Source organism: Amblyomma maculatum, chromosome 7 (assembly GCF_055883805.1).
Source record: "Amblyomma maculatum isolate TAMU_Amacu chromosome 7, ASM5588380v1, whole genome shotgun sequence".
Classification (NCBI taxonomy): domain Eukaryota; kingdom Metazoa; phylum Arthropoda; class Arachnida; order Ixodida; family Ixodidae; genus Amblyomma; species Amblyomma maculatum.
The window spans coordinates 11,915,627-11,941,648 of NC_139350.1; the positions used below are offsets into that span (position 1 = coordinate 11,915,627).

Here is a 26,022-nt window from a genome sequence, read left to right on the forward strand (position 1 = left end):
GGGTTAGGTGGAGATATATGGGAGAGGCCTTCGCCCTGGAGTGGGTATAGTCAGGCTGATGATGATGATGTTTACCTCCTCTCCGGTGTAGCTTTGGATGGTAACAGCAGGCAAAGTACAACGCATGGACGTCCGTTAAGAATCTGCGGTAATGGTATTTGCTCACAAGAAATTCTGTAGCGCCAGTATCAAAACAAGAGAAAAAAGATGTTGCCCTATTGAAACTGTGGCACCAATTTCTTTCGGGGGGCCATCCTGTTTACTGACATTTAGGATTTTGATGGCGTCGGCTATCTCAGCTTTGTGGTAGGGCTGTGCGCTTTGGGTTTTCTTTTTCCTTGACCTGCCGGGTGTGCAAAATGCCCAATCTTTCCACAGTTGCGGCAGTGTCTGGCTTTTGCTGGGCATGCAGAGAAATTTTCGAGGTGCGGAGCCGAGCCACATCGGTATCAGGTACCATTCAAGGGATTGAATGCTTCAGTTTTTGCTTAACGAACACGTGTAGTCGACACAGTCGTCACAACAAAACAACGGAACAGATTTATTGTCCCTACGTTTACAACACTCGCTCGAATGGCGTACAGAACACACACTGACCGAGTCAGTTTCGGTGGCGGCATGGTTCATTCGGTCCCTCTCAGCACACCCTCTCCCACCAGATGTCCGAGGTCGGAACGGCCGAGTAACCCGGGAGCTACTTCGCAGCGGAGCAGAGCACCATCCGTCGAGTCCGAGGCGGGACCCCGGAGAGGGTCTGCGCGCATTCTGTCCGTGGGCCGAAAGTGCGTGGCGTCTCTGTCGACAACATACGGCCATCCTTTTTTTTTCACGCGCCCTCGGTTGGAATGGGGTCTTGCGTTTTCTCTCTTTTTTCTTACTCGTAGGCCGCTTGGGCCTCGTCGCTTTCGGTGTCTTCTGAAGAGGAATCGCCGCCGGCCGCGGTTCTCAATCTGAAGCGCCTCATCCGGTCCGCCGCCACGACGCCTTCGTAGAATTGCCGAGTACGCTGTACTTCGCGGAAGTCTTGCACTTTGTATCGGTCGTATCCGTATCGGTACGGCCATGCATTTGTATCGGTCACGGCCATGTAAGGTCCCCTGTACTTTGGGCAAAGCTTGCGCGACTCTCTCGTTGAAACTGGCTCCCTCTCGATCAACACCATGTCGCCTGGTTGGTAGCTGGGCGCTGTCTTTCGTCGCTTATTGACACACTCTCTCTCCCTCAGAGAGAGTGTTTCAATAACGCACATACTGAACCTACGTTCAGTATGTGCGTTATACGGTATATCGGCTGCAATACCAATCGCATACTTCAGTAATGTTTGCAATTTGGCTATGTTTGTAAATGTGGGGGTGCCCATACTAAGGGACTGTAGTTTACGTTAGTAAGCAAAAGTGTTGTATAAATTATTTTCTTAACTGCGACACGCAATAAATAACGAAGTATAGATAACATTCAAATGCTCCAGTCGAGGGTTCGACGGCATACCGTTTGGTCAGGAATCGTGGTTTGTTGATTGCGCTTGGTTTCGGTTGACGAGAAGCGGTTACTGTCATGGAGCACGCAGATGGCGTTAATGCATCGCTGCCCGTCGCTACCGCGCAGTGTCGCCTGGGCCGAGGACGAGCCAGGCTGCCGAAAGATCAAGCGCTTGGTTCACCTCAGACATTACCGCTGACGGTCCAGGAGAGGCACTCGGAAAACGCTGCTGCAGCTGTGGCAGCTGCATTGGTATGTCGTCCCCATTCCTCTTCAGCTGCGTAGGAAATCCTCTCAGAAAAGCTGGCGGAGTCTTACTGGCGTAGCGGGCTGAAAGCGATGTTTTGTTTAGAAAGCGTCCAAATTGAGGAAGGAATCCTGATTACTGCAGAAAAACGAACTAATTAATTATTTTATTCACACAGCAGAGGGGCACCAGTATCCGTCACCGGTCGGAGTATGGCTGAGGTTTTCATGGTCTGCTACAGCAGCTTGTCTATACGCGACATCATTAAAAGCCAAATTCTGCTCAAAATCCCGCATCATCGTTAAAGGTGGCTTCAATCTCGGCGAAAATCACAGGCCTGCTTTTTCGCACGTGGCATGAGAAGGAGCTGATAATTCGGCAGTTTCATTGGCGTCACGAGACCACATGACATGATCGGAACTGCTCTGCCAGCAAACTCGCTCAGCACTGAACAGGGACGATGATGAGAGAGGAATTGAGCCGTGCGAATTACCTTCCTCGGCGCTGAGAGGTATTACGCCTAGGCCTTGCATACGTGGCCTTACGGCCCGGTTGAAGCGGGATCTGTATGTGTCCGGTGATTCTGGAGATAATATTGTTACGTTAGGCGATGCGTGCGCTGATATGCGCATAAGATGGAAAAAGAAGAATCTCGGTAGTTTTTGGGCGAGGACGACGACGACGTTCGAGCAGTGTCGGCTGATGCCTGCGGGAAAGGCCCGTTGTGTGAAAGCCTTGTCTCCCGCCTCCGCTCTCAACTATATATACTATAGATAACTTACTATATATACTTTAGGCTAAACAGGATTTTCGAGGTAACCCAGGTACACATTATGGGATTAGTGATTATGAATGCGGCAGATAGGAAGTACAGAAGTCATGATCACAAAAGCAGCCGTAAGCTGGAATTACTAAATATGGTGCGTCATGCCCTTAAAGGCGCAGATTAAACGTACTTCAGATGATTTGTAATTACGGTATATTTGGGGTCATATGGAAGTAGTACTCCTCAGAAATCCCCTGTCGAGTGGCTGTGTTCTCCGGTATCTGAACGAAGGGAGCGAACAGGCGCAGGCAGCAGCTAAGAGTAGACTCTTTATTTACAGCAGTGTGTGTGAGCGTGTGCTTTCCAGAGAAGAGAGAGAGAAGTGGTGATGATGATCTCAAGGGACGAAGCAAAACGCAATTGAAACTTCTGTAGGATATAACATCACCTCCCGCTTAAAAAACAAACAAACACATGTGCAAGCATAGGAAGCAAGAGAACAGAAATAGAAGAGTCAGTATCGTAGTCTGTCGGCCGGACGACGCTATTTCGCACTTCGACGCAGCCCTTGTCCCGTGTCGATGCTTCACGCAGGAATTGAGCTTGTTTCAACCACTGGAGAAGCAGAATATGGCTCAGGTGTAGTCGTTTCAGCTGATGCTTGTTCTTAGCGATCTCCACAAGTATTTGACTGCTTGGAGGAAGTGCCCAAGGCAATGTAGTGTCAGAGCTGTTTTCTGGTACGAGAGTTAATTTAAATGCATTCTAGATGCGATCGTCAATTAGGAGAACGGAATTCTAGCCTCCCTTTGTGGCTACTTATTATTGGTTCGCAGGAAAGGAAAGGCGCTGTATCTATAACACTTGTTTTGTGGACACATTAGGCACGCCGTAAGAAGGGTGGTGTGAGAGCGGAAAGAAATAAATGGAGGCCGTAGTAGGGCTCCGGAGTAATTTTGACCCTCTGGGTGTTTTTACCGCGCACTGAAGCCGACGGACGCCACTTCGTTCCGCCTCCATTGCAACGAAGACGCCGGCGGCCAGGATCGAACCTGGGAACTCCAGCACAGTAGTCGGGCGTCTTACCACTGCAACACCATGGTGGGGCTTAAAATGGACCCATGTATAAAAGAGTTGCCTTGACTTTAGCTGTGGCAAATCTTACTCGGCAGAGGTTACTATTTCGAATTGTTGGGGCCCTAGCACCGCATCTCCTATCTGTACACTGTTGTGTTTATGATCGCTTAGCTTGCAACCTCTCGTGAACTAGTTTCAGCACAACCGTGCAGTGTACGTCGCTCCCAGAGGGAATTCCAGCAATACTGACCCGTAATCTGGGTTGAAAATCATGTAGGAGCTTCGCGGGTGACATGCCAGTCCAAGCCTGATGACCAGGGCGCAGCGCAAACATTCATCTCCGAAGGTAGACATTCCAATGCTCGTATGCGACAGGCATGAAAAAAGCCTCTCGTTCACCCACGGAATATCTTCGTTCTTCCGCGATCAAGGTTCGCAATGCAAATTTCTTACATCGCGTTGCTAAAGGATAGCATCCAAACTTTTTTTCAAAGTGTGTGGTGAAGATTACATCCAAATATAGGTTGAACATCTGAATTACGGGACTATCTGATAAGGCCGTTTTGACGAGATCAAAACCGCGTTGAGCTTCCTCAGTGCTAGCAAACCTTTGATTTGACCTCAAATGTTTCCTGAATGGTCTTCTGCTTTATTGATTATGCGAAAGCGTTTGACTGCGTAGATCAAAGCAGATTGTGGCAAGCTCTCCAAGAGATGGGAGTTCCAATTCACCTCATCTGTCTCCTCAGGAACCTGTATGAAGGGCAAGAGGCCACAGTCAGAATTGGGCATGGTCTTACTGATTGGTTTCCGATTGAGAAAGGAGTGAGGCAAGGCTGCATACTGTCGCCCTGCCTATTTAACCTATATGCAGAGTGCATCATGAGGAAGGCCGGTCTGGACGAGTCTTCAGCTGAAGTGAAGATTTGCTGGAAAACGTATCAACAACCTTAGATATGCGGATGATACCGCTTTAATGGCAGAAAGTGAAGTGGAACTCAAGAGACTTTTGATGCGCGTTCAAGAATAGAGTGAGAAGTTTGGGCTTAAACTGAACAATAAAAAGACAAAGATTATGGCGTCTTGCCCTATCAAGTCCTGCAGCATCAATGGACAAGAAGTGGAAGCTGTGACAGATTTTCTGTTCTTGGGCTCCAAGATTACCTCGGAAGGACACTGCAGCTATGAAATTAGGAGACGCCTGCTTCTGGGAAAGAGAGCAATTGTTAGCCTTGACCGCCTAGTAAAGAGCAGAGAGATTAATCCGCCAACCAAGATCCGTATAACTCGTGCTATGATCTTTCCAGTTGTGATGTATGGATGCGAGAGTTGGACTGTGAAAAAGGCTGACCGCCGAAGAATTGACGCGTTTGAATTGTGGTGCTGGCGAAGACTCTTGAGAGTTCCTTGGACTGCCAGAAGATCAAATCAGTCGATATTGTTGACCATAAACCCTGACTGCTCATTGGAGGGTCAAATTCTAAAGTTAAAGCTCAGCTACTTTGGTCACCTGATGAGAAGAGAAGAGTCGCTGGAGAAAGATTTGACCTTGGGAAAGGTTGAGGGTCGCCGGAGAAGGGGTAGGCAGCGAACGCGATGGTTAGATGGCATCCTCGAGGCACTGCAGATGAAGTTATGTGATGTTAGGAAGATAGTGAGAGACCGGAAAGCGTGGCGTGACATTGTCCATAGGGTCACGAAGGGTCGGACACGACTGAACGACTGAAATGAACTGGACTGTGGAAAAATAGTTGTGATCACGTGAGACACAAAGGTAGCTTGCTAGAATTTGTGAATGTGTTGCTAACCCGTCCTGTTTTTTCTAACACATCCTTCATAATAAGGAGACGGCAAAATATCGACTCAGTTTCGAATGGTCCTTATGTCGAAAACGTTTTAAACAGTTTTATCCACGCACGGCGTCGCAAATTTAAAAGCAGCCAACTAGATTTTCACAACACACTGCCAGGATTTTGGATGTTTGTAGGTTTGTACGATTTACCGTGTCAAAGCAACTCAGGCAATGAGAGACGCCATAGTGGAGGACTCCGCAAAAGTTTACCAATTGCGCTCCTTCAACGTGCGGTGACAAGGCACAGCACACGGATGCCATCAGTTTCGCTTCCAGCGAAATGCATACGCCGGACGTCGGGATGGAAGCCATGTACTCCGGCACAGCAGCCGGGCATCATGAAGGGGCACAGTGGCGTACGTCAAGCCGCTAATTGCAGGCAACTTCTAGGTTCTATGCACAGTGCCAACGTCAGTTTAATAGAATTACGAGAATCGCCGCACGGAAACGGGAGTAATTCGGTTTATAAAATTCTAAATACAAGAAAACAAACAGCCCGTTACAGCCGATGTGGAAAGGAGCCTCTCTCCCATTTCGCTCGCCTAGCGCTCGATTTGGTCGGTAACTGTGAGAAACGAAGCTTTCTGCAGACGCATCGGAAGCTATCCACCACTCATGGTTGCCTGCCTAAGTCAACTTGTAGCCGCGCTTTTTATCAGCGTCGTTACCATGGTAACGACGCTGCGAAGCTGTGGTATGAGGACCGGCTTCTCCTTCTACCCAAAGCTAGCCTAGCCCACGAGACGCTGCTCCATACCACCTTTGCGGGGGTGTCAACGAAGTGGACCCGACGGTCATCAAAGCTGCGTCGCCGTTTTGGTGTTTCGCCGGCGTCCATCGCTGCTGCTGCCGCGAATCACTCGAGTCCTATTTGTGCGAAAGTTCGAGAACGAGTGTGAAAAGCAGAGATGGAAGAATGGCGCACAGGAGCTAAGGCGAACCCTACTTTGGACTTGTACAGGGCCAGTAAGGAGGTCATCTGCCGGGAATAAATAAATGACAACTGCCTGGGCAGTGGCCTGCCAGCGGAAGCTCGCTGCGGAGTGCTGCGAACTCGGGTGTGGCGAGCGCGCTTCCCGGGCAATCTCGACACAACTCGTTCCATCTGTGGAGCGTCGACAGAAACGAATAGCCAGGTGACTTTAGACTGTCCATTAATTTTGCTGACCTCCGAGATCCGAACGTTGTCAGCTGCCTTGGAGTTTGAGGAGTCTGCGGGAGTGTAGAATAAAGCGACATCTCGATTTATGGTGACAACGGGGAACCCCGAGATCTCGATGGCTGTTTGCAACGGCTGTGTGAGCTTTGTGCTTGTGACCGTAGAGCCTGGATAACGAATTGCCGGATTTTTGTTCTTTTTCTTCCATGTTTTTTTTTTAACTTTTGCCTCCGCCGCGCCAGAAGGCAGCGGTGACCCGCTACAAAGAGCAAAGCCACCATCACCATCATCAGAGTGAGCAGACGCTCCACCGCGCATGTTGAGAGCACCGCAGTACTTTAGTTTAAAGTCCCTATATTTACAAGCACTTCTAGAACGCACGAGTAACTAAAACTCTTTTTGTTTTCTGCATAGGGGCTTGATGAACATTCGATGGTGAAATCTAAATTGCGTGATCAACCAATCACCGAAGCAGTGCCCAAGCGAGAAGGAAACGTCATATCCGCTAACGAACTTCGCCGTCATGTGTCCCTCACATGGGTGCCAAACACTGATTATTGAAGTGGAACAAAAAATTAGGCGCAACAGTTTTGCCGTTACGATTTGGAATTGAGAAATCGGGAAGGTGTAAAAAACCTAGAGCCAGGTGGGGATTAGTGGTCTTGCGAACGTTAAAGTGCTTCTTGAACCACTCCACCTGCGCGGTGGTGCTTTGATGTTTGTATAACAAATATGAATCGTCGAAAAAATAACACTGGAATATTTTCTTGTAATCAAAGTGACCCTTGCAAGGGCTCTTGTTTTTTGGTTCTAAAGCACGCAATCCAGCACAAATAAAAATGATGGCAAGTACATAAACCGTGCAACACAAAGAGAATAATTTTCTTCGGGGACAGCAGATTGACTGGATATATAATGAACGTAATGTCGACATAGCTTACGAGAAAATCAGTTCTTTTCTACGCGCACACGCTGGGCCTTCGAGCGCTAAAGTGGTCCTCCCGCCGTAGGAAGGCATACAGAAAACCATGAATTAATGCTGAGCTTTACCGTCGTATCAAAACAAAAAGTCAGTTACACCACGATTTCATTCACTTTCGAGATGTAACTGTATTGGCATAATTCAAAAACTGCCCAAGCCTTTTAACGACAGATTTAAAAGGACAAAACCTGCGTTAGCAGAGAAGCCTTTTTTGAGGGTGTATATAATAATTCATATCAAATGTTGGACGTTGTAAACTCGTAAATTTCAGGAAAATAACAGACAATAAAAGTAAGGAACTTGCAGTTGTGGTGAAACCTTTAAAGGTGAAAAGCTAGCTAATGCACCCAACGCGAAGTTTTGAAGGCAGGTTCCAGCACGAATACGTCTGGTGCGAACGGTCCTGTAAGATGCGAGGGTTGAGGGCGTGATTATGTGGATGTAGACTCGGCTCGCCCGAATTTGTATTTGGCGCAATGTCGAGTGGCGATGCGCTGTTGGCGGAGGAATGGCGCACGATTATCTTCTTATCTTCCCACGTATATCTTGTTTAGATGCTTGTTTGCTTGTTCTAACTTCATGAAACATGTAAAATAGTTTAGACATGGATAACAATTTTCTATATTAAAATACCGTGCCTAAGGAGGATGTAAGAAGTCTAAAACGTTAGTAAAGAAGAAACCTGTTTATGTCAGTGGTTAGTTCATTGTCGCTTATAGCTTCAGGCAATTTCTTTTTTGCACCAAAGATTGGGTCTGACTCTTCCCAAGATAAAAATAACAAAAAAAAAGAAAAGGAAAGCATCGGAATCATGTTCATTTAACCTCACAAGATGGTGGGTGCGCTGACAAAAAGTCAGTTGGAAGGCTTGATGACGCTGACACACACCACTTAGGTTTTGTAGTGTTATACATGAGAATATGTAAAAACAGAATGCATCTCTGATCTTCCAGATAGACACTTCAAATAAACCACAGTGCAAGTAAGAGTGCTGACATGGTGTAGGTACACACTGATTCTTACTTGTTATTTATAAATGCATATGATTTTGAATAATCGTGGTCATGGTTACGATTCCGAATGGAAATGACCATGCGTTACATACATGTTTTCCGCAATAAACGGAAGGGTAGAATCCATGCACGTGGGCAGTAGCTCGAGGATGTGCTCTACGGTAATGGCCCGAGAGTCCTGAAATGCGACACTTCTGTGCAAGCTAATCACTTCCGGCAGGACTGGTCCCCGTCTGTTATTGAATAGCAGAGTTCCTCGATTTGTAGGATGCACCCTGGCACGCGTTTCTATGGGTCTTTACGAGATTCCCTCAGGTCTCATGCTTTGCAAGATATTCCGGGCATAGCTTCAATGCTTTTTTTTTTTGTCATCCGACACCATGCGCTTATCTTGACATCAGCTTATTGGCAGCTAACGGTGTCATCTGGCAGCCTTTCACGTGTCATATATTTCGGACTGATTCATGTGCTGTAAAGTTACTACTTACGAACCGGTGTATATCCCATATTGTTGCTTTGATTTCGAAAAGGTTGTTGTTGTGCTTTGGACACATAATCTTCGAGGCTCGTATTAATGAATATGTGTACTGTCGTTAAACTGATAAAGCACGTGAAAGAAACCACCAGTGTAAGTTAGCAACTGATTCTGAAGATTCTGTAAGGTATTTAAGGCGTTTCTGTGAAGTGCCAGGTTTATGTTTTCTGCGTCCGCGCACACTTTTACGCTCTCTCATAAATGGAAGTAGTATTTTTCCACAACGCTAAGATAAAACAGGCCAACGGGCGCGCTTCGCAACATCCTGTCACGTCGCCAAATTCTTGACACTAAGCGAGATCCGCCTGTTCACGCCGCCTATCGATTTTAGGTTCCGCGATTCACGTCAACCTAAAAAATATTTTTCTCACCACCATAAGGTGAAAAGTACGTATGTATCTGATGAATTGCCACCAGGCTGTCGACATATCGTCGTTCAAGCCTGTTTCGTTCCGCTCACGAAGAGAGCCCCTTTATAATCATTCCTTGTAAGGAGCTACCTTACCCATTCACACAGGAGAGTGCCAAATTTGCGTCGGCATATAAGGGCGAAACTGAATATGGTCCGTTCTTTTAAAGCACTTTTCTATCCTACGTGTCATTAAGAATGTTATTGAAAAAAAATTGCCTAACCATATTTGCAGACTTTGGTGCAGTCGGCCGAACACCCGCCTAGCATGCAAGAGGACCGGGGTTCAAATCTCGGTGCTGCGCAATTCTCCACCGGATTAAAAAAAAAAAAACTCCGCGTGTCGATGGAATTACATAAACAGGTTTGGGGTCCGACCTGATGCCGGTGAACACCTCCGGCAAAGCACGCCCTCACCAGAACAGGAGTTGGCCACCCTGGTGCAGTATTTGGCCGCAACCTCTCATGATTAGACCCATACAACCCCGGCCATCAGCCACCAGCGGCTGCGGAACAACTGACCACGGAGGCGGTCAGACCGGTGACGCAGCAGGGGGTGCTAAGAATTCCTGGCTCCGCTGGACAGGCCGCTATTGGAAACTGACCCTGCCATTGTTTAACGCTAGACCCCTAACTAGTGAAGCTAGTTCAGCAGTGCTTTTAGAGAAACTAGGGGGCATGAAGGGGGATTTCATAGGGCTTAGTGAGGTTAGGAGGCCGAATGCGGCATATGCTGTGGGAACATACTTTGTTATCGAGGTTTACCGGAGAGGCGACAACTAGGAGTAGGTTTCCTTGTCAATAAGTATATAGCGGTTAATATAGATGAATTTTATAGTAATAATGAGAGGGTGGCAGGCATCGTAATGAGGCTTAATAAGCGGTATAAACTGAAGGTTGTACAGGCCTATGCACGTACATGTAGTTATGATGACCAGGTAGTTGAAAGCTTCTACGAAGATGTAGGATCGAGAATGCGAAAAGTAAAGACGCAGTAAACTGTACTAATAGGCGACTTCAATGCCAAGGTAGGGCAAAATCAGGAAGGAGACCAGGCAGTAGGTGACTATGGCATTCGTTCTAGAAATAGCAGTGGGGAGTTACTAGTTGAGCTTGCAGAGCGTAATAATTTAAGCATCATGAATACCTTCTTCAGCAAACGGAAGAACTGGAAATGGACATGGAAAAGTCCTAACGGGGAGACTAAAAATGAAATTGACTTCATACTGTTCCAACGCCCACCATTATGCAAGATGTAGAGGTAATCGAGAAAGTGCGATGCAGTGACCACAGGATGGTGAGGTCCCGAACTAGTCTAAATTTGAAGAGGGAACGTGAAAGATTAGTAAGAAAGAAACCCATCAACGAATTAGCGGTGAGGGGGAGGGCAGAAGAGTTCAGGATCTCGCTACAGAATAGATATTGAGCTCTAACCGAGGATGGCGACATTACTCTAGAAGCAATGAACAATAATTTCAGAGATATCATCAAGGAATGCACTGCAGAGGTAGGTGGTAGGATAGTTAGAGAGGATACCGGTAAGCTGTTTAAGCAGACGAAAGATTTAAGAAACGCCAGTGTATGAAAGCTTCCAATCGAACAGACCAGATAGAATTGGCCGAGATATAAAGCTAACAAATAAGCGCAAGGTGGCCGATATAAGGAAGTATAACATGGAAAAAATTGAGCATGCTGTAAATAACGGGTGAAGCCTTAAAGCTGTAAATAAGAAATTGGGCATAGGCAAAAACCAGATGTATGCGCTAAGCGACAAGGCGCGCTACGTCATCACGAATATGAACAAGATAGTCAAAGTAGCCGAGGAGTTCTATACAGATCTCTACAGTAGCCAAAGTAGTCAGGACTATATTGAGATTGGCGGTAAGGAACAACAGCCAGACGTTCCACCAGTGACAAAGGACGAGGTCAAGAAAGGACTAGAAACTACGAAAAGGGGGAAAGCATCTGGAGAGGATCGAATAACTATAGATTTGTTGAAGGACGGGGGGATATAGTGCTATAAAAACTGGCCACCATGTATACGCAGTGCCTGGTGTCATCGACGGTACCGGAACAATGGAAGAATGCAAACGTTATCCTCATTCATAAAAAAGGGGACGTTAAGGAGCTTAAAAATTACAGACCAATCAGCTTAGTGTCTGTTACGTATAAGGTATTTACTAAGGTAATCGGTAATAGAATCAGGACAGCCTTAGACTGCCACCAAGCAAAGAATCAAGCAGGTTACCATCAACTAGGTGATAGAAAAATGCTTGGAATATAACCAGCCCTTATACATAGCATTCATTTATTACGAAAAAGAACTTGACTCCGTAGAAACCTCGGGGGTGATGCAGGCATTGCGAAATCAGGGGGTAGACGAGTCGTACGTGAATGTGCTGGAAGATATATATAGTGACTGCACAGCAACCATAGTTCAGCATAAAGATAGCAACAAATTTCCCATAAAGAAAGGTGTTAGGCAAGGAGACATGATCTCCCCAGTACTATTCACAGCTGTTTTAGAGGAAGTATTCATGCTACCTAATAGGCTGAGGAGATTATACTCCCTACGCCTCTCACTCGTTCTACGAGGAACCAGTGCAGAAGTTCGAGCACTAAGTCACCTCTAAAATGCAGCGCCTGCAGTGGAGAAGAGCCATTCCGAACCCCCTTCATCAAGGAGGTTGTCTGCGCCCAAACACTGCTTAATTCTTCATCTCTGAGTTGAATCTCCTCAAAAGGGGTTCAGTCCCCTCCATACGCTTATTAGGGAATGACTGAGCGTTAGGTGTACATGCTGGACTACAAAAGGCGAATTGCAGCTATAAGAAGGTACAGGGGAAACAGTAGGTTAGAAAAGCAAACTCACATTGACAACATTCTGACAAACAGACAGAGAGATTACGTTCTCTGCTAGGAGACGCCTTTGTATGTTCGTGCTTATAGAGAAACCGTAGAAGCCAAGGTTGTTTTACGAGTACGCGTTAAGCACGTAGACCTAAATTCGGCAATTGGAGAAGGCTTTTTTTATTTTTAAAAACAAAGAATTTATGCCGGCACTGTTCCAAGACCCTCCTTACACATCGCTTAACAAATGGATTGTTAATATGAAGTGACCAAACCTCCCTGAGAGTTTGGAATAACCTGGAACCCAGGGCTTGAAGGGAAAAAAGAATTCGAATATAAAAATGAAGTCGCAGCAGCTGGTGTATTAAGTGTTCGGCCTTTGCTTTTCACGTCTTCTGGTTGCAAACTTGGTGGATTAAACGTCATATGAGTCGACATTTCTTAGGATAATATTGTTGTACGTCCCTTTTAAGAGGATAAGCTTCCATCATTTCGTGTTTTGGGTAATTTATTGAAGCAAGAACCCCTTTATTACGAGCTCCCTTTCCTGTGGTGGACAAACAATACTCTATTTTGTTGCAAATGCTTGAGTAAACAAGGCGGAAATATTAGGTTGAGCAGGAAATAATTGCCTAAGCCAAAAGCTTTTTAGGTTACTGCGATAGTCTACAGCATCTCTTGCTGGGCTAGTTGGTGCGCCATTTTGTTTAATAAAAGGAAATACAGCATTGTTGAAAAACCGCAGAGAGAAATAAGCGTGGTTGGAGACAGCGCCTGTCCCGTTCGTATTTCTGTGTCGCTTGACAAAAATTTAGCGCTGTATTTCCTTTGGTTAAATGCAATAGTCTCTTCACGGAAATTGCCATGGTATGCTCACGTCCACGCATATCTGCCCTGCGGGCACTTCAATTCATACGAAGCTACAACGATCATTGTAACAGAACCAGAGCTTTGTAGCAGAGAGGCCTTAGTGTGGTTACCACCAGCAAAAAAAAAAAGTGAGACATCAATTCCATGGCTGTTTTCTTGTTTGAATTTTCCATAACTATGTTCGAGACATGACCAAACACAAATTTGATGAACAACAAGCCTTGAAAGAGTTTTAGGTACATTATTCGGAGGAACAAAAATAACAAAATGACCACAAATATCGGCTAATCTCTCTGCGGTATCGTAAGCTCTGGCCACTTAACGTGGCTGAGTGGTTTGGGCGTCCGTCTCGACTGCGGGAGGTGGTTGGTTCGAAACCCACCGTCGGACACCCACCGGCAGAAATTGGGTACAAGCTAACCCCCGGCCTTGGCGCCCAGCTCCCTCAGGGGGTGAGCTTGGAAGAAGATTCGCTAACCCAGCTGTGTCCTCTGGGATGGAATCAGTTTCGAACACTTCAACCTGTAAGCGTGGTTCGAGATTACCATTGGTTGGAACATCCAGAGTTCGACGATGTATTGTATTGTTGGAATTTTCGAGAAGTTCAATGATGAGTTGACCTCAGGCTGAGGGAAGCTCGACCCTGCGAGAGGGGGGAATTGACTCAAGACTTCGCGCAGTCGTCGAGTTGTTGACGGCCTCATGCAGACGTGCCGAGTAAGCACAATAAAAAAAGGGCCACATAATGGGCTTTTGCAGCGCGAGGCGGACTTATTGTTGTCCGACGGCGGAAAGGATCACTGCCACATCGGCGCAACTATTTGGGCCGTGACCCCTTTTCCCAAGCATTTCACCTCAGACGAGCCGAGCACCAGGCCGGGGGAAAGCTTGTACCCACTGAAAAACCGGTGGGTAACCGGCGGCACCAGGGATCGAACCCGTTAGCTCCCGAATGCGAGGCAGATGTTCTACCACAAGGCCACCGCTTCACAAATTCCTATATTTGGGCCATATTTTAGCAAAAATGGGGTCAAACTCAATTTTAAGGATGTCGGTTTGGGGTACATCATTCAGCTAAAATGGTGCTTCGTTAGAGCACGAATGGTTTTAGGTAATCCGCAAACTTAATGAGAATTTTGCGTGATGTGAGAGACTAGTGATGTCAGAACTCGGATAAAGCGCAATATGAGGCAAAGCGCACATTGCAAAGCGCTACGTACGAGATGTATTTATACCTAGCTTCCGCCATGGTTAAAAGTTACGCAACGACAGCGTAATCAAATGTTAGCACGATAAGTATTCATCCAGCATTCGTCTTGTCGACCCGAAGTCAGCCGACTCTCAACTATCCTCAGGCCTATTAGGGAAATTCATAAGAAGCAACTTGCTAAAAACTGCATGAAGAGAAATTACAAGCTACCTGCAGTGAATGCCCCCGTGTGTTAACGGTTTCACTTATGCTATTAAAGGAAAGCGATGGGAGGGAGTGGGTTTTAGGACAGCGTAGCCGAACATCGGAGCCACGCACTCACCAAAGTGAGAGTTCCTTCACAGGATTTCAGGCTAATTATTACTCCTTACCTCACGAAGGAAATCAAGCGTGGTCAATCCTAACGTGTCCGACCTGGTTGATGACAAGGTTCGCCGATTGATAGAAAGTTAATGTATCAAAGTGTCACATTATATGGCCCATTGCTGCGGTAACTGATCTTGGTTGTGTAGAGACGGGTTATACAACTTCCGGTATCAATTTGGACAGAGTCAGAATCACCAACGCATGTGTATGCCCAGGAGGAAAATCCCAGCTTGGAGTGAGGGCGATCGCGGAAGTATGGTCGAGTATCATCGATTACAGAGGGCCATAGTAAGCGACGAGCAGCAGTGATGGAGGAGAAGCGGCCCGAGTGGACGTCACACCTTACTGCTAGTGGATTCACAACCCTGATTATAATTGAAACGTCCCTTTAGGATTTGTTTTTGCTCAGTAGAGCTCTGCTGCTTCTCTACTGCCTGTGCACCCTTCTTTAAATACCATCGCAAGAAAGGTGGTGCGCGCAAACTATAGGACTGAATATAGTATAAATGAAACACTTGGTTTATTGCATTTACACATCTTATCCATCACGTCTTGTTTTTCCCTTTGAGCACAGATAATGCTTCGTGTGCAATGAGTAGCCAAGAATCATGGCGTCACAACCCGAAAAGAAATAAAAATAACTGGCCGCCCCCCATGCCACCAGCCAGTAACGAGTTACCTTTTAGAAGAAAATGATGAACGCCAAACACACGCTGTCCTACCTAAAAAAATACGAAGCGCTCTCGCTCGAGATTTTTTTTTGAGGCGCTCGGTTTCGGTTGAAGAAAAACTGTCTTTCCATAGAGCACGCAGATGGCGTTAATGCATCGCTGCTCGTCGCTACCGTGCAGCTTCCCCTGGGCCGAGGAAGAGGGCGAGCTAGGATGTCAAGTGAGCGAGTGCCAGGTTCACAGGGGAGCCTACCAAGGACGGCAAAAGAAAGGCGTCCAGGAGAACCTGCTGCAGCTCTGGCAGCTGCGTTGGTATGTCATCCCCATTCCTCTTCAGCTGTGTAGGAAAGCGTCTCAGAAAAGCTTGCGGAGTCTTTCTGGCATAGCGGGCTGACTGCGATGTTTTGTTTAGAAAGCGTCCAAATTGAGGAAGGAATCCTGCTTACTGCACAAAAACGAACTAATTAATTATTTTATTCACACAGCAGAGGGGCAGCGGTATCCGTCGCGGATGGGGGTATGGCTGAGGTTTTCATGGTCTGCTAGAGCAGCTTGTCTATACGCGACATGATTAAAAGCCAAATTCTTTTGAAAATCCAGCATTATCGTTAAAGGCGGCTTCAAACTCTGCGAAAGTCATAGGCATGCTTTTGGAAGGTGCTTTTTCGCACGTGGCGTGGGAAGGAGCTGATTAGTCACCAGGTTCAATGACGTCACGAGACCACGTGACATGATCGTAAGTGCCTGCGAACTGACTCAGCTCCGAAGAGATTTGAAGATGAGATAGGAATTGAACCGTACAGAAGACCTGCTTGCGCGCTCAGAGGCGTTACACCTAGGCCATGCATATGTGACCTTAACAATCACGGGTTACTGGCCAAAAATGCATGTACCATGTGTTTGGAGACGCCCTGTTTAAATCATTAAGTCACGTGCCTGACGTCTATCATATCCGACTTTTTTCTGTACACAGGACTTATGAAAGGCTTGAAAAATTAGTGGCACAAAAGTATGCAACATTGCACTAAGTAAATAAACCATTACAGGTTTACGTGGTAACCAACATATTTTGTTTCTTGTAGCTAAACGCGGATGGTAGTACTCGTCATAAACTTGAAGATGGTGAGCTGATATTGTTCTAAGTGATTTCATTTTGAACTATAAGACAGGAATGACACGCGGCTTGTTAAAGGGAAGTGAACTCGATCAGTTCGTACGGTTTCGGTCGTATTGCTTGCCGAGCAGCGAAGAGTAAACACAATATCTTGCACGTTTTATATAACTTTCGAACGTTTACTTAAGTAAATAGTACCGCTGGAGATGCGCCGTACTTTGCGTCACAGTGCGCTGGTAACGGATGCTTGTTATGCAACGATAAAAACGCTGCGAAAGAATTAATTCAAGACGCGATCACTGCATATAACACATGGCTAGCAGACGACTTGGCCGGCTCCCCTCCTTGATTTATATTCAACCCCGCCTCCACCCCCGGCCTGGCCGTCGTTTGCACGCGGCGCATATACTGCAAATTCTTCTCGTGTTGCCGAACAAATATGAAAGAAAATAGGTGTGACCATTTGATATCATGGTTGATATTGACACATTTCACTTGGCGTGCACGCCTAACACAGACGTCAAGAACATAATTGTTGACTTTGTAAGACGCATCAATCGCAATCATCTCCTGTCAGTACGAAGAAGGAACACAGCAGACTGCTCATCGGTCGGTCTGGAAGGAACAGCAGCTGGTGTCTTTGTGAACGAGTATCTCACGCAAAAATACGAGGCATTGCTCTCATAGGCGGTCTACTGGTGAACGGATGTTTTTGTTTTTTCTTTACTTCAACTTGCTACTGATTTCCCAATGTACTGTTTCATCTATTGTTCTGTTTATCCCCCCCCCCCCGTTTACTAATCACAACATATGGGATTGCAGCATACATGGGCACGGCAGCTCTGCAACTATGCAGTCTAATCCGTTTGTCTTCTTGGTGCAGCTAATCGGAGTCTTGGTGCTGATACCGCCACGGACTGACGCGCCTGTCACGCCAGCTACGATCGTCGACGCAAAGAAACCGGATCATCGCGCATGCTGCTTGCCGGCTGCAGTGCTTCATGACGATGTGATACAGCATGGCCGCCCTGGAAAATCAACATCAGAAGCCCGGGCGATCTTCAGCGACACACTGGCGGCGCTGCAAGCTTCGTGGGCGAATATAAAGGCCGGACATCACGACCCGCGAGCCATAGGGCACGGCAGCTCTGCAACTATGCAGTCTAATCCGTTTGTCTTCTTGGTGCAGCTAATCGGAGTCTTGGTGCTGATACCGCCACGGACTGACGCGCCTGTCACGCCAGCTACGATCGTCGACGCAAAGAAACCGGATCATCGCGCATGCTGCTTGCCGGCTGCAGTGCTTCATGACGATGTGATACAGCATGGCCGCCCTGGAAAATCAACATCAGAAGTCCGGGCGATCTTCAGCGACACACTGGCGGCGCTGCAAGCTTCGTGGGCGAATATAAAGGCCGGACATCACGACCCGCGAGCGATAGGGCACGGCAGCTCTGCAACTATGCAGTCTAATCCGTTTGTCTTCTTGGTGCAGGTGAGCAAACATTGTGGAAAATGTATCCGCTCGAATAACCCTTGTTTGATTGTGCTGCCGTGCCCTCGGCTTGCGTGTCCATTGCTTTATGATTTATCTGTCCATCTTGTACAACTGCTACTGCTTGCTGGAGACGTGGAAACTAACCCTGGTCCCGACATATCACAACTTTCTAGACAGTTGCAGCAAATTGCAGACGACCTGAAGGTTATTAAAGAGGAGCGGCTCACTTCAATAGACACCAAACTAGAAAGGCTAACGTCTCTTGATGATAAGGTTTCCACCTGCTTAAACCAAGTCGCTACGTTGCAGGAAACAGTGGCATTCCTTGAAAAGAAAATCGACCACCTGGAAAACTACTCGAGAAGAAATAACTTAATCGTGTATGGGGTCCCTGAGGACCCCGAGGAAAGTAACAGCTCACTTGAAAATTTAGTTAACGGCGAAATCTTCAGGGACACACTAAAGGTTGAACAGGTAGCCATAGAAAGAATACACCGGCTGGGCAAACCAGAAGCGACAAAATGCAGGCCTGTAATTCTAAAGCTGCGGGATTTTCGAGACAAATCTGCAATCTTAAGAATCTGTACAAAATTAAAAAAACACTGATTACTCGATTGGTGAAGATTTTTCAGCAAGAGTGCGTGAAATTAGAAAAAAGCTCTGGAAAACTGGTAAGGAAATGAAAGATTCAGGGCAGAAAGCTTCCCTGGTTTTCGATAAGTTACGAATCAACAATGATCTGTACCGATGGGATGACGAGACACAAAGTATTGTTTTGCTTCTATCTTACACGCAGACGGCTAACCATAAAAACCAGAAAGACAGTGTCGCTTCAACTGAAACAGATTCCCGGACTGCTAACCAAAAAAACAACAGAGCCGAAACACGGTCGCTACGTTCCCGCCACCCGCCTCAGCCTCCGAAATAACATTTGCTAACATGAACGTTCGCAGCATAGTGAACAAAACAACTTACCTTGAATCATTCCTCCTCTGCATCAGCCCTGATTTTGTTGCCATCACAGAAACATGGTTAACAAACAATATAAAAGATTTCGAAGCAACTCTCCCCAACTATGCAATTGTGAGAAAGGATAGGCTGACACGTGGCGGGGGCGTTGCTATCCTAATAAAAAAGGAAATCCCATTCGAGGTTCTGCCTGACGTCGAAGATGTCGAAGCAATATTTTGCAAACTCCTGTATTCACCGCGACCAGTCTTTATCGGCTGCGTGTATCGCAGCCCGTCTTCAAACACCGATGTTCTGCATTCCGTGCACGCTTACATGCTTAGGCACTTGCTTGGATCGAGGTTAATCTTATTGGGCGATTTCAATTTACCCTGTGTTAACTGGAACACTATGCAACATCATTCTAAACACGCAGACATACTGTTTGATACCATGCTAACGTTTAATTTATGTCAAATAATAAATAAACCAACTCGTGTACAAGGTGGCAGTTCAAACATACTTGATATAGTTTTCCTTAGTGATCACTTCCCAACAGAAAAAGCAAAATTTCAGCTTCTAGATGGTATGTCAGATCACAAGATAACATTATGCAATGTACCTATTCATGACATTCTAACGCACTCGAAATCATTCGTAACATTTCCTGATTTCCACAAAGCAGATGACACCAGCATACTCGATCACCTGTCTTTTGAATTCTCTTCTTTTGAACAACTCGCCTTAGACACTAATACCGACACTGAAAAATTGTGGCAAAGATTCAAACTCATTATATCGTTTTGCATGGGTAACTTTGTGCCAGTTAAAACTAAGAAAACAAATAAGCACAGCCCGTGGATCAGCCGTGACATCATCCATGCCAAACGCAAAGTCAAGCGGCTGAGAAAATCTTTAAAAGCACAACCCAGTAGCACAAGAACTTCTATTCTCTCCGTTGCAATCAGGAATATGAAATCAAAAATAAAAGTCGCCAAAGCTGACTATTTTTCTTGCAAACTTGCTAGTTTTCTCAAGAGCTCTCCGCGAAAGTTTTGGCACTACTTAAACCCAAAACAACATAATACGACCATAATGAGTCCTGACGAAAGCAAAGCCAGAGCGAACTCACTGAATAATTACTTTCATTCGATCTTCACTACAGATGATGGCAACTTACCACACATAAAAGCTCCCAACATATGCCTTGAACCACTAACAATTGACGAGGCTGGCGTATTTAACCTCTTGCTAAATTTAGATACCAAAAAAGGACCCGGACCAGACAAAATACCAAACACATTTCTTAGAAGATATGCGGAATGGGTCGCAAAATACTTATGCCTTATTTTCAACAAATCTTTAGCCTCATCTTTCCTTCCCGCAGATTGGAAAATCGCAAGGGTAATTCCTATCCATAAAAGTGGAAGTGAAAATCAAGCGTGTAACTATAGGCCCATTTCACTAACAAGTACTGGAACACTTAATTTTAAAACATATAACAACATTCCTGGAAGATCAACGCATTATATCACCATTTCAGCACGGCTTCCGTAAAAACCTATCCACCGTCACTCAACTAGTAGAACTAATACATGATGCTTCTCTTAGCATCGACCACCAAAAGCAAATAGACCTGATTTTACTAGATTTCTCTAAAGCATTCGATCGTGTATCGCATAACAAATTAATTCTAAAGTTAGAATCCACACTAGGCAAAGGAACAATCATTAACTGGATCAAAAGCTATTTATCTGACCGGTTACAATTTGTAGAGCTTAACAGTGAAAAGTCCACAATAACTGAAGTCACGTCAGGTGTACCCCAGGGCAGCGTTCTAGCTCCTATTTTATTTCTAATCTTCATAAATGATTTACCTGCTAGCGTTCGTGTTAATATGAGGCTTTTTGCTGATGATTGTATATTATACCATGAAATAAATTCGCCAATTGATCATGTAGCACTTAATGATGCACTAAAATCAGTACGTGAATGGTGCGCTAAATGGCAGATGAGCATTAATACTGAAAAATCAGCCGTGTTACGAATTACCAGGAAACATAGTGTGTCCGAATTTTCATACACACTAAACAATATTCCGCTTCCCACAGTTACACAGCATAAATACCTAGGCCTAATTATATCAAATAATCTTAAATGGGACACTCACGTGAACTTCATTACATCATCAGCACTAAAACGACTTTTTTTTCTTAAGAGGCGCCTCCGAGACGCCCCATCAGACATTAAATTACTTTCGTATAATACTTTTGTCAGACCCGTACTTGAATACGCAAATGTAGCCTGGTTTCCGTTTACAGATAAACTAATAAAAAAACTAGAGGGCGTCCAGAGGAAAGCTGCTAGATTCATCTAGAACAAGTACAGACAAACGGACTCACCCACAAAACTAATAAACAAAGCTGGAATACTCACGTTACAAAACCGCGCCAGGCTTGCACGGCAGAAACTGCTTTACCAACTCATTCATAAAATGATAAACATAGATACTTCGAGGTATATTGCAAAACCAGACACAAGAGCAACACGACATAGACATTCACAAACACTGGAAGAATATCGCTTTAACACAGACTGTTTTAAACATACATTTTTCCCGACAGCAATTAGAGAATGGAACAACCTACCATCATGTATAACACGTTCATCTTTAGAAACTTTTTTGCAGTCTTATGAAGCCCACCTACTCGTTTTACAATGTCAGTTATAATCATAGTTCAAACTCATTCAGTGCTCTATGTTAATGTCAAGTGTGCTTCGTTGTGGTGTGTTTTCAGGCATTTTTTTAGTTACTCTCATGTTATTTGTAATCCGTTATTATCAAATATTTGCTATTAACTGTACTACTGTTTCAAACCGTTGTAACGCTGTATATTTCTGTACTTTTGTTGTGTATTTCCAAATTTGTGTGCCCTTCCTGCAATAATCCCGATTGGGATTGGCAGTATTTCCAAATAAATAAAATAAATAAATAAATATATATATATATATATATATATATATATATATATATATATATATATATATATATAATATCATCTTCATCATCATCATCAGCCTGACTATACCCACTGCAGGGCGAAGGCCTCTCCCATATTTCTCCACTTAACCCGGTTCTGTGCTAGCTGCATCCACTTGACCCCTGCGAACTTCTCAACCTCGTCCGAGAGCCTAACTTTCTGCCGCACCCTGCCACGCTTTCCTTACCTTGGAATCCAGTTTGTTACCCTAAGCGACCATCGGTTATCTTCTCTTCGCATTATATGTCCTGCCCATGCCCATTTCTTCTTAATTTCAACTAGAATATCGGTAACTTGAGTTATTCCTCTGACCCACTCAGCACGCTTCCTATCTCCTAATGTTACCCCTAACATTTTTCATTCCATAGCCCTCTGTGTCGTCCTCAGCTTAAGTAGAACTCTCTTGGTTAGCCTCCACGTTTCAGCCCTATAGGTGAGTACAGGTAAGATGCAACTGTTATATAATTCCCTCTTTAGCGATACCGGTAAGCTGCTAGTCATAATCTGTGAGTGCTTGCCAAATGCGCTCCATCCCAATCTTATTCTTCTTGTTATTTCCTTTTCATGGTCCGGATCTGAGGTTACTACCTGTCCTAAGTAGACACATTAGCCTACTACTTCCAGTACTTCGCTACCTAATGTAAACTGCTGTTCCTTCCTGAGGCTGTCAAACATAACCTTAGTCTTCTGCATATTGATTTTCAAGCCTACCGTTCTACTTTTTCTGTCTAGGTCACCAATCATTATTTGCAGTTCATCCCCCGAGTTGCTTAGCAAGGCAATGTCATCAGCAAATCGAAGATTACTGAGGAATTCTCCATCTAAACTAACTGCTCCCATTCCAGGTCTCTCAATACTTCCTCTAAGCAAGCTGTGAATAGTACTGGGGAGATTGTGTCTCCTTGCTTAACACCTTTCTTTATGGGAATTTTGTTACTTTCTTTGTGCAGAACTATGGTTGCCCTGCAGCCACTATATATATCTTCCGGCACTTTCACGTACGGCTCGTCTACCCCTGATTTTGCAATGCCTGCATCATCGCCGAGGTTTCAACTGAGTCAAATGCTTTTTGGTAATCAATGAATGATATACAATGAATGCTACATACATACATACATACACATATATATATATATATATATATATATATATATATATATATATATATATGACAACAAAGTAGAAATCTGCCCGGACATCTGAATGCAAGCTGCTTCTGCTGAGCGATCTGATGGTACTCATGATGCTCATAAAGGAAGCTGGAATGAAACAAAGGGTTGAAGCCAAAGGATAAATATTGTCTCCTCTTATTTTTTTCTATTATAATGGATCCAGAGGACAATTGCAGATTTTACACACTTGTCGCTTTTAATCGAGATTTTTCATACGGGCAGCTCTTTTTGTCAATCCATGAAAACCGTGCAAGTTTACGACCAAAGGAATGTAGAGGCTTTTGCAACCAGCCGCTTCGGTGCAGTGCTTAGGGCGCTCGACTTCGGGGCCCAGTGATCACAACCAAAGTGAAAGCAAATATATTTTTACTCAAGATCATTGATGCTGGAGGGAAAAATGCCAGATAGCGGCTTGTTGGCTACCCGGGTTCGATCGCAACCGCTGGCAGTTGCGTTTCAGGGGAGGCGAAACGTTGAGGCGTCCGTGTTCTGTGCGATGTAAGCGCACGTTAAAGATCCCCAGGTGGTCGAAAATATTCTGGGGCCCTCCACTACGGCGCCTCTTCTTCCCTTAACTTAGGGCGCAGCTCAGGTGTCCACAGAACAAGTGTGACACTGCGCGTTTTAGCAGCTGTGAACCAATTTCGAAATATTATTTGCTGGACGGGTACTGTGCCCCCTGTAAAAGGCAACGGTAGCATGCACACTTCGACACATTGCTGTTTGCCGATGAAAACAGGAGGAAAAAAGCAAACACAACAAATGAGCAGGCATTTTACCTATGCATAATTATATACTAGGACGAAATTAGACACGCAGTACATTTTAAAATAGTATCCAGCGGATGTGCAGGCCCGTCCTCTAAAAATCCTGAACGTGCTTATAAAACCTTGACAATACATTTTTATGAAGCAAATGAGCCAAATACAAACGTTAGTGAGAATAAAGTGAAGCTGTGTATTAAACTGCAGTGCACATGAGGCCAGATGATGAATTTTTAATTTTTTGGTTTAGCATGCTGGTTGTTTGATACCAAGTCATCTGTTTCCCATAATTATTACAAGCACGTAGTATGCGCCGTGATTAATTCATTCTGATTGTGTGTTATTTCTTATTGGCAGTTCTACCAGTGTAATAAAAAATTGTTCCTTGTTCGGCGGTAAATCCTTGTCCTGTGTTTTAATATTTCGTTACATATTTTCGTGACTGGCATAATTTGGAGTGCACGGAACCTACGTTCAGTATGTGCGTTATACGGTATATTGGTAGCAATACCAATCGCATACTTCAGTAATGTTTGCAATTTGGCTATGTTTGTAAATGTGGGGGTGCCCATACTAAGTGACTGTAGTTTACGTTAGTAAGCAAAAGTGTTGTATAAATTATTTTCTTAACTGCGACACGCAATCAATAACGAAGTATAGATAACATTCAAATGCTCCAGTCGAGGGTTCGACGGCATACCGTTTGGTCAGGAATCGTGGTTTGTTGATTGCGCTTGGTTTCGGTTGACGAGAAGCTGTTATTGTCATGGAGCACGCAGATGGCGTTAATGCATCGCTGCCCGTCGCTACCGCGCAGTGTCGCCTGGGCCGAGGACGAGCCAGGCTGCCGAAAGAACAAGCGCCTGGTTCACCTCAGACATTACCCCTGACGGTCCAGGAGAGGCACTCGGAAAACGCTGCTGCAGCTGTGGCAGCTGCATTGGTATGTCGTGTCCCATTCCTCTTCAGCTGCGTAGGAAATCGTCTCAGAAAAGCTGGCGGAGTCTTACTGGCGTAGCGGGCTGAAAGCGATGTTTTGTTTAGAAAGCGTCCAAATTGAGGAAGGAATCCTGATTACTGCAAAAAAACGAACTATTTAATTATTTTATTCACACAGCAGAGGGGCACCAGTATCCGTCACCGATCGGAGTATGGCTGAGGTTTTCATGGTCTGCTACAGCAGCTTGTCTATACGCGACATCATTAAAAGCCAAATTCTGCTCAAAATCCCGCATCATCGTTAAAGGTGGCTTCGATCTCGGCGAAAATCACAGGCCTGCTTTTGGAAGGTGCTATTTCGCACGTGGCATGAGAAGGAGCTGATGATTCGGCAGGTTCATTGGCGTCACGAGACCACATGACATGATCGGAACTGCTCTGCCAGCAAACTCGCTCAGCACTGAACAGGGACGATGATGAGAGAGGAAGAGAGCCGTGCGAATTACCTTCCTCGGTGCTCAGAGGTATTACACCTACGCCTTGCATACGTGGCCTTACGGCCCGGTTGAAGCGGGATCTGTATGTGTCCGGTGATTCTGGAGATAATATTGTTACGTTAGGCGATGCGTGCGCTGTTATACGCATAAGATGGAAAAAGAAGAATCTCGGTAGTCTTTGGGCGAGGACGACGACGACGACGTTCGGGCAGTGTCGGCTGATGCCTGCGGGAAAGGCCCGTTGTGTGAAAGCCTTGTCTCCTGCCTCCGCTCTCAACTATATATACTATGGATAACTTACTATATCTACTATAGGCTAAACAGGATTTTCGAGGTAACCCAGGCACACATTATGGGATTAGTGATTATTAATGCGGCAGATAGGAAGTACAGAAGTCATGATCAGAAAGGCAGCCGTAAGCTGGAATTACTAAATCTGGTGCGTCATGCCCTTAAAGGCGCAGATTAAGCGTACTTCAAATGATTTTTAATTACGGTATATTTGGGGTCATATGGAAGTAGTACTCCTCAGAAATCCCCTGTCGAGTGGCTGTGTTCTCCGG

The 26,022-nt window shown here is 45.3% G+C and overlaps 1 protein-coding gene across 1 annotated transcript; it reads left to right on the forward strand.

Annotated features, from left to right (window-relative positions):
- The first annotated feature begins 17,435 nt into the window (after positions 1–17,435).
- On the forward strand, positions 17,436–18,781 carry LOC146182715 (uncharacterized). Its single transcript, XM_084608256.1, has one exon. It carries the CDS (start codon positions 17,451–17,453, stop codon positions 18,702–18,704), a length of 1,254 nt encoding a protein of 417 aa, XP_084464382.1. The 5' UTR covers positions 17,436–17,450; the 3' UTR covers positions 18,705–18,781.
- The last annotated feature ends 7,241 nt before the right edge of the window (positions 18,782–26,022 follow it).

Bases quoted from the DNA above. Each gene is read 5' to 3' on its own strand.
- LOC146182715 (XM_084608256.1), top strand. From the start codon at position 17,451: ATGCAGTCTAATCCGTTTGTCTTCTTGGTGCAGCTAATCGGAGTCTTG.